This window comes from Rutidosis leptorrhynchoides, chromosome 10 (assembly GCF_046630445.1).
Source record: "Rutidosis leptorrhynchoides isolate AG116_Rl617_1_P2 chromosome 10, CSIRO_AGI_Rlap_v1, whole genome shotgun sequence".
Lineage (NCBI taxonomy): Eukaryota > Viridiplantae > Streptophyta > Magnoliopsida > Asterales > Asteraceae > Rutidosis > Rutidosis leptorrhynchoides.
In genome coordinates, this window is record NC_092342.1 from 163,026,392 (window position 1) to 163,036,024 (window position 9,633).

The following is a 9,633-nucleotide window of genomic DNA, read 5'->3' on the forward strand; positions in this document are numbered from 1 at the left end:
GAGTTATATAGTTGTGCGGCTGATTAGTAGTTGTTGGATTCCTTTTTTCTGTGTGTCGTTGCCTTCACATGTAGTTGCTTGAAACAGCGTCTTTTTAGCCCTTCTGCTTGTTGTGGTCATGTCTCTGTCGCATGTCGTTTTTGGTACCGTAGTATAACAAAGGTTATTTCATTTGTGGCACATCATGGATTGCAACTAAAATTACAATCGCCAAGTTCAGGATAGAATTAAGACACTTGTGACAATAAGTAGTATATAAAGAAGTTAACAATCATCAAAAGGGTTGATACTTAAGAAGCTTCAACAAAACATAATGATGAAAGTGTCAAAGGGGAAAACATTAAACAAATATGCAAAAACTACAACAACAACAACAACTAAATATGTAATCTACATACTATTGCTTTAGTCAACAATACATAAGAAATTGAATTTACCTTCAACGATCCGCATGTACAGCTGAGCTAAACGATGACACACATTCAGTAGATGTAGAAACTACTTTTTTATTTTTTTTTGGGTAAAGGGGATCACCCTGTGAATATATTGATATAAACAAATTACAAAGTAGCACGACGACTATAGGAGGGACCTATAGCCTCTCAAACAACCTAGCTAGACCACTTATGCTCATAATCTTTAGGCGAACGGTGTAGAGTATTACATCATAAATCTGCTCACAGGATCTTTTTCTTCTCTTGAACAACCTTGAGTTTCATTCCTGCCAGATAGAGTACACACTAGCTGCAAAGAGCAGCTTAACTACTATGATACGGGCTATGTTTCGGTTAGCAAACGGACTCAGAATTGCTCTAAAATCACGCCACCCATCACAAACAATTGAGAAATCCATGTGCTTTGTCACTAAGTTCCAAACCTGTTTTGAAAAAGAGCACATAAAAAAGAGATGATCATGTGAGTCGGTAATCTGTTCACATAGCGGACACACCAATGAACTCCCCGGGCATAACTCCCATTGTCTCAATTTATCTTGCGTCTTTAGTTTTTCACCCATAAGAAGCCACAAAACAAATGCATGCTTTGGAATGCAATTCGAGAACCACACCACCGAGAACCAATTGACCGTTGCAGCACACGGACGAATGGTTTCCCAGACCACCTTAACCGAATATTCCATATTTTCCCCATTGTTGCCTTTCCACATAATTTGATCCATCGGGTCAGACAATATAGGCGTGTTTACAGTAGCTAAAATAGGAAATCTAGAATACCAGTCTTGTGGCCAATTCAAAGAGTTACCAACCACAATGTCGCACACCTTTTCAAACCCCGTGTAACCAGCTTGAGAGATGACGTGAAATAATTGTAGACAAGGGACCTATCAAACACCAAGAATCGAACCAAGCTGAAGTACAGTGTCCATTGCCAATCTGGTGTATAAAGCACCCTTTAATCACATTGTATAAAGCACCCTTTAATCACATCTCGGATACCCAAAATATTTCGCCAACTCCAACTTGCATTAGTAGGGATCTGGATATCCCAAAAGTTTCGCCCCCTCAACCTATACGAGTTGACCCACCGAACCCAAAGAGACTCCTTATTAGCAAGGAGACGCCATATATGGGTAGAAACTACTCTTGTGGCGCACAACTTCTGATCACATACCTCAAAAAGAAAAACCAAATAACTATCCTAAATACGGAGGAATATGCATTCTTTTTTAAAGAAAATTACGTTGCAGGGAGATTTTTTTATAAAGGATATTATCCAGAAGAAACATGATTGACACATGTAACTCAAATATACTTCAAATAGTACGTACTTATGTATGTAATTATACAGGTGTTTAAGAAAAGAAAAAAAGGTCAAACAAACGCACCTGGCAGCAGCAAATGTACTAATACTGAATTTTGGAAAAATAGTTTGTGTGCTACCGACGATGATTCTGAAACCTCAAATATAGGATAAAAGTGTTAGTTTCAGCTGCTGGCAAGAAGTGGATATCTATCTATTTGCATTTTCGGTATTAATAAGCGAGATAGAGTGATAGAAACGAACCGTAAATTGTGTGTTGGTTATGACCCATGGTCGTGACATTCAAACATGGAGCATCTACTCGTGTTAATTTCTTATTGCCAATGTTGCCTGTGAATCTTACTAACTCAGAAAGTTTTTACAACACGAAATGCATAGACATTCATATACATATACATGAAATGTATAAGATTATATTATATCTTCACATTCTATTAGTATATCAAATATATAAAACTAACAAATTTGTCTGATATATCATTATACAAATATGTTCTCTACTATATCATTAAGCAACACTAACACATTTGTCTCATCTATATTATATATAATAACAAAGTCATCTTTTGCTAATCATTTTCAAAAAAATTTAAATGGAGAAGAAGTGACCCTTGGATCAAAAACTAACTTTCAATATCACTCATTGGATCAAGTGATCACTCAACAATTGTTTCTCTCCTCTTTTTCTATTGTTTATTGACAAATATACCCTCAAAATAGCACGGAGTGAAAGCATGGGGTCTACTACTCTTCCCATTATCACAAAATCCCTGAAACAAGTTGAATACAAAATACACATCTCTCTCTACAATGGAACGATGGAAGAGATCGATAAGAAACCACAAACAATTAGGGTTCTTATAGTAGCAGATGCAGATCGACACTATGTGCATTCGGTGATGAACAAATGGCGTTTTACAATCATATACAAAGCATTCACCCATCCAAAATTAATTTTTGGGTTTGAAAACGAATTCAGGAATAACTCACAATCGATTGAATCGCCGCCGTAAGCATTTAAATATGGGGTTCTGAAAGGTTTGATAATGAACTTTAATTGTTGTTTATTCCATCTGTCACTATGTATATGATTTGTGATAAAAAAAAAAAAAAAAAAGACATACTTTTAGCCCTAATTTCATGTAAATTTTTGTTTTCAATTGCTGTGGTTTAATTCTTTTTGCAGGAACTTTGATTGCTGTCAATTTTGTTTATAAGATATCTGTGAATTTTGGATATCTTCATCGACATCTTTGACTTATTGTAACCTTTGTTTTCTATTTTACTGTAGATACTGCACATTTGTGTACTTGCATTTGAACTGAAAACAATATATAGAATGCCTCTCTTAACTTAAAAAAGAAATTTGTGTATATCTGATTAAGCTGTGTTTTTTCATATGTTTATATTTAAAGCAATACAAACATGTGCAAAGTTGTATCTTCTCTTCTTTTCTTATTCTCCTCACAGAATAGATGTTAAAGCCCGTGTTGTGTTCAATGAAAAACTTGATGGAATTGAATCATCTGGAGAGCTTATTGGTGACGGGCATGAAAAATCCTCTAAAGAAGCAACCATTGCTACAATAGAGGTGAACGTTGTCTACTTAACTACACAGTGTAAATCAAACACATAAGCTAAAAAATGCACTTTAAGAGCACAATGTCTAGGTTTCAACTTTATTATGTTTTAGAACGATTTTGATGTTTAGACATCCGTAAGTTAAGCTGCAAATATTGAGAGATAATGAAGAATTTATTCTATAGAGAAGGATAAGAAATGCACTTTAAGAGCACAATGTCTGGTTTGAGTCATGCAGGTGTTTTTATGAGAACTTGTTATATTCCATAGTTAGTATCATAATCCTAACTATGTTAAGTCTTTGTCAATTATTATTTTTTGCGTAGTTATAATAACTTAGGTATGTACAAACACAAGTTATAAAATTCCACGTTGGATGAAATAATAATGGATACAGTATACCACAACTGTGGATGAATAGTGGATTCACTTGGTAATTTGAGTACATTCAAATGTGGATTTTATAACTTGGTAATTTGTACACATTCAAATGTGGATTCGCTTGGTAATTTCATCCAAATTTATGGATTCACTTGATTACCAAATACTGTCATGACTTACAAATATGTACATGTATTTATAATATGATGTATTTTTATATTTTGACAGATCTTGTATTATAGTTTGTACTTTAATTGTTATTGTTACTCATGGTCTTGGATTAGATGGTTGATGGATATATTATGTCGCGGAAGACTGATCAGGCACCAGTTGAAATCACATATGGAAAAGTAAACCAGCCCATTGAAGTTCCACAGGTTCGATCACATAACTATTATAATCTTTTATGCATGTTTTGGTTGTATGAAAGGCACAGGTATTACGATTTATTTAGTCGCTTATTTCCATAACTACAATTTGTATCTTTGAGCTCTGAATGAGGGTCAGGATGAAACTAAAATAGGTGCATGGTCCTAATGGGTTAACCAACCTAAGACAACTGGTGTTATCAGAAATGGGGTGAATGGGTCATTATTAACAAAGGTGCAGTTTCCATTAAACTGTTTGGCATATTAAAGATGAAGTATAACCTTAATCAACTCATCCACAAGTATATTCATTAATATTGACTCTGTAAATGTGAGTACCATTTGATTGTTAATGTATTATATGTATTATTAAAATTGCATCTGTATTTATATAATTTATCAACCCTTGCAATTTTATGCAGGTCTGTAGTTACCTCTTGATGATTCAGCAACCACATAAGTAAGTTTTATATAAATTTATGAAGAATGATATTGATTATATTGGTTTGAAGGATGATATAGATAGATTTATAGTATGGTATTAGGTTATATTGTTTTCGGGGTTATTAAGAATTCAATACAGACTGATAGTATTACCATTTTTTTTTTTCTAACTCTAATATTGTTACTGTTTTAAATATTCAGAGAATTAGATGTATTAGCTCTAAATGGGTAGAGAAACGTATAAGGTTTTCCGTGTTTGTTTACTCAGAGTAGATGTGCGCGGTTATCCCCTGACCGTGTCCTACTGTTAAATGCATATACTACGTATTTGTTTTGAGGTTTCTACTTTTATAGTTCTATGTGTATCCATAGTGATGATTTATTCGAAGATCAATATTCTTATTTCTGATGGTTGATTTTGTTGTTGCATAATTATTTCAATGTTATTTGATAGTGTGATGAGCTAAAAGAGCATGGTGCCTTGGCAGGTATACTCTTGCATGAGTAATTGAGAAGTGCATGTACACAATTGGGATGCTATCATATCCTCATGCAGCTCTTTCTGTTAGTAGAGATTTTACTAAAATCCAAACGTTGAACTTATGCTCTGTTTATTATCTCAACATGTTGTATATAGTTTTACAACTTTAAGACACCGTACCTTACATCTTCTATCATGCCGATTATTTAATTTTTGAGTCATTTTTCGTTATAGGTGGAATCTTGAAGAAATTTGCGGCGGGATCGGTTACATTGACATGTAAACTGTTGGTGCTGAAACTTACTCTGAAGTTAGTGAGGTTTAAGTTGCCTCTTATCTTAGATAGTCACATACCGGGTTTAACATTCGTTTAATCACTAATGGTACATCTTGAATGGTTACACCAATTTCAACCCATTTATCTTATAAACTGGTTGTGTATGCCATAGTTTGTCTTTAACGGGTCTATGGTAATTTAGTACAACCAAAATGTATTTGCTTTAATTTGAATGTTTCATTATCATCGCAATGCTTCAACATTCTAAATAACCGTATTTAAATACGTTCGTTATATGTAAAGTAAAAAAAGAAAAAAAGTATGTTAGTTGCCTGATCTAATCCGTCCCGTTTTAGAAATTAGTTATTTTGATCCAAGTTGTATGTGATATGTTACCCATCCCGCTCATTATACCACCTTTAATGCATAGTTTAATATCTCCATGCGGTAAAAGAGAAAGGTGGAATTTTTCTTTAAGGTCCCGTCTCAGGTACTTAAAATCCCAGCTGAAGACGGGCGATTGGTAACCTTTGCTGCTGGCAAAAGGTAAGATAAAAAATTTAAATACAACAACAACAACAACAATACCCAATCCCACCAATGTGGGGTATGGGGGAGGTTGATCGTAGACAATCCTTCCTCTATCCTAGAATAAAGAGCGATCATTTCTCCACCCCGAGTGTAACACTCCCAAGAGTAGAATATAATTTAAATAGTGGTATCCTTCTATATGACAATTTAGAATGTTTTTAGCACTCAAATATGATATGGGTGAATTTTGAATAGTTTAATGGTATAATTTGTAGCTATTTTCCCTTTTTCAGTTTTATCGTTATCTTATTAGGAATTTACTACTCCATATAACCCATCCTTACCAATTGCAAATAAATGGGTTGAATTATATTCCACCATATTTATCTTTTTTGCATTTTTCAATGATTATTCATTGAAATACATTTATGCTTACCTTTCAAAATAAATTTCATAAACTCTAATTTTAAAAACCCGCGAAATCGCGGGTTATAAGCTAGTTCTGCATTTAAAGTAAATTATAATTATAATTCAAGTTACATAAACCGATTTGGAAAGTAATTTGTATGTCGTCATGTCTTCTATGTACCTGAACAATGGAAGCATGAAATACACATCGAAGACCAATCGCGATGGATGTAGCTGCCAAGACCTGTCAAAAATCTCACAGCCATTGAAAATGTCGCCACACGTTGCCCACATGCGATTATTTTTGGTTGTAACGCCATAACTAACCCTGTACATATACAACATTCAAAAAATAAAGAACTAATAATTTAATAAACTTGAAGAATTATTACAATGTATAAATATCAACATAATGAAGTTTTTCTTTTAGACCATCACTTAAACACAATCCAAGTTTTGAGTAAAGTATCACCCCTTTCTTTGTTAATGAGTAACCTGCACATTCCTTATTTCTTTTCTTTGTTTTTCTCCCTCTCCTATAGTTTTTCTATGTTTCTGATTACATCTATAACCATGACCCTTTCAACTTTACTTTGATTCCTTAAAATCTCAAAAGTAAATTTTATAAATATAAAAACCAGCGAAATTAAATCTATCAAACTTCAATCTTAGACTATCACACCATCTTGTAATTACACCACCCATATTTCATCTTCATAAAGCCCATTTTCATCCTCATCAAATCAACGCTAACCTAAAACTTAGCTAAATTTATGATTGTAAGATGAACTAAATTTAAGATAAATATACATCCCAGGCATTAAATAAAATCCTGGTTGCTTCGAAAAGAAATCAAGAGATCAGTTTGAAACATGTACCTCATCAAAATTATAGAAACGAAAAAAATGGAATTAGACATCTCTTACATTCCCGTTGCCGCCATCTCTGCCATTCCAGTTGTCGGCATCTTCTTTAGTAACCACCGCCATTTGATTTCGTCGATTTCGTTCGAGATATTTACAGTGCTTCATAGGCATAATCGGTTACAATCTCACTTGTAAAGTTGGGCTCGTAACTCCGACCAAATCAGAGCGCAATCGGATCTCTAACCCCGACATAAATCAGTGCATGTCGTCGACTCTCGTCAATTCCGACCAAAATTGGTCATGCGCACAAATCAGATGAAGAATACAATATGTTTTAGGTTTTGGTGGGTGTAGAGTTTTATATCTGAGCATTGCGGTTGCTAATGACAAAAAGTTGCTAGATGAAGGAAATAATGGCGTGAGGAGGTGGAGGTCGGGATTGATTTTTTTGGGAGAAATTAATGTAGAAGGTACTGGAAGAAGAAGCGTGGTTTTAAGGAAGGGTGAGAATGTCGTTTTTGGGGGATTGGTGAAGAGAACGACCAATGTTTGGGTGAGTTTAGAATGTCGTTTTTGGAGGATATGTGAAGAGAACGACCAATATTTGGGTGAGTTTTAGTATCGTAAGGGCCGTGCTTTATTTAAGACATATTAACCCCTTCATTATTATTATTAGACTAAGCTAGTTAGCGATTCATAACTAAAAATACAAACACTCCAGTCTCCAGGTAAAACAGCCTGCAAATGTATATAACTTGCTAAGATCTTTGCATATAAAAATACTACTACTGCTTTTCAACCAATAGTCAACTGGGTTGTTAGTTGTTGAATTCTAAATTTAAGCTACGGCTTATTTTATAGAAAAAAAGTTGCATAGTATTCAAAAAGCCTTTTTAGGAATACAGTGGGGGTAACGCTACACTAAAATGCGAAAATGTAAATTAAAGAATCACCATCCCATTTCTTCTTTAAGAATTCATAATTCTCACTCGTACATACATACATAAATAAAGCTGAATGAATATATGTACTAAGTTTAAGTGTCCATAAAACTTTGTAAATTAGGAGTACTTATTAAGCAAAGCTTCAAGATGAGTCACATCATGAATTACCGATGACACTATCGACTTTGAACAAGCCCAGTGAATGATAATCACTTCTGCATAATCAATGAATGAAAATCTATATATTATGTAAGATCTTATGATTAGTCAGCATAATAAAGAAAAGACTTGCTTGATTCATTGCAAGGTGATCGGATTTATAAGTGGCGCATTGCCACTGGTGGCCATTAACCAATCAAATAATCAACAATGGTAGCGGTAACAAGTAAGAGTAGTAAGAATAGTAATTAGATGACAATAATGAGATCTTTATGCAGAGTTAATACCTAAAAATAGTAAGAGCTTAACACCAATTGCATTGCAGTTCTTGGCAACAAAGTTTTATTGGAATCCCTCCCTAATGTTCAATCCCACTGTTTAATAAAACTTTCAAATGAAATAATGCAAATTTTATAGTAGGTTTTACCAAAAGAGTAACCGCAGGTCAGTGCATCATCATCAGTTCCTTCAAATCAATTGCGCTAGAAGTTTTACATCAGACTATAAGATAACTGTTATAGCGTGTTGGATGAGAGTATGTACGTGAATAACCAGTGGTGTGTCGACGTGTCGTCAATATTCGGCGTCACAAGGGGGAAAAAAGAAAAAGGAAGAATTGGTCGACATGATAGCTGGTGTGTCTAACGCCTTAGACTGGATACACGTGATACTAACTCGAGAAGGTCAATAAAGATTTGATGATTCTTGTAGATGCCTATTTTAACAAAGTAGCTAGTAAGTCACTCGCATGATTTAGACAGAACGAATGTAACCTGTGAAAAAAGTCAACCTTTAAAACGATCTTTTGACCCATTTGTTAATTTATTTTAAGCAAATATTATGTTTTTCCCATAAACAACAGATGTAAACATAACCATCCATTATATTGGTTGAAACACCCACACTTCATTGAGGCTGTTGAATGTATTTACACTCAGTATTAACTCACTCGATCATATTCGATATTTTAAATATTCAATATTCAATATATACTTCGTAGCCTGCTCAATAAATATATATTGAATCCTAGAAGTATATCATCATTAGCCAAAGCAAAATAAAAATATAACAATTAAAAAAGAACAAATAATGTAGGTCACGGGACGCATTTTTTCAATGACTATCAGATGGGTTTGTTTTGGGGGACCCTTAACCGGGGATGGAGCAAGAATCAGACAATAATTGCCAGATGATTAATTATTAAAATTGCGACTTCAATTATTTATTGAAACGACGGATCATATGAAACTAGGCATTAACAGAAATTTTACCTCGCATCGTAGATTGAAATTAAAAAACTTGTTGGAATAGATTCCAACTCTTGAAGTGTTACTGTATAGAAATCCACATGATTTGCTTTACTTGACTGCTTAATATTAGATGATACAACTATAAAAAGATGAGTGATGTAACA

General features: G+C 33.9%; 2 protein-coding genes across 3 annotated transcripts; both read right to left on the bottom strand.

Moving 5' to 3' along the window:
• Window positions 1-715: 715 nt before the first annotated feature.
• Window positions 716-1,484, bottom strand: LOC139870707 (uncharacterized). The gene is made up of 3 exons (XM_071858490.1): window positions 1,455-1,484; window positions 950-1,339; window positions 716-877 (listed from the first exon to the last, which is right to left on the bottom strand). The coding sequence occupies exons 1-3, from the start codon at window positions 1,482-1,484 to the stop codon at window positions 716-718; spliced, it is 582 nt and encodes a 193-aa protein (XP_071714591.1).
• On the bottom strand, window positions 917-7,507 carry LOC139873467 (uncharacterized). 2 transcript variants are annotated; one of them, XM_071861394.1, is made up of 5 exons: window positions 7,177-7,507; window positions 6,432-6,578; window positions 2,023-2,109; window positions 1,844-1,909; window positions 917-1,617 (listed from the first exon to the last, which is right to left on the bottom strand). In XM_071861394.1, exons 2-5 carry the CDS (start codon window positions 6,568-6,570, stop codon window positions 1,565-1,567), a joined length of 345 nt encoding a protein of 114 aa, XP_071717495.1. In that variant the 5' UTR covers window positions 6,571-6,578; window positions 7,177-7,507; the 3' UTR covers window positions 917-1,564. The 2 variants fall into 2 exon arrangements, with proteins under 2 accessions (XP_071717495.1, XP_071717496.1); XM_071861395.1 differs by having other exon boundaries at window positions 7,129-7,507.
• Between the last annotated feature and the right edge of the window lie 2,126 nt (window positions 7,508-9,633).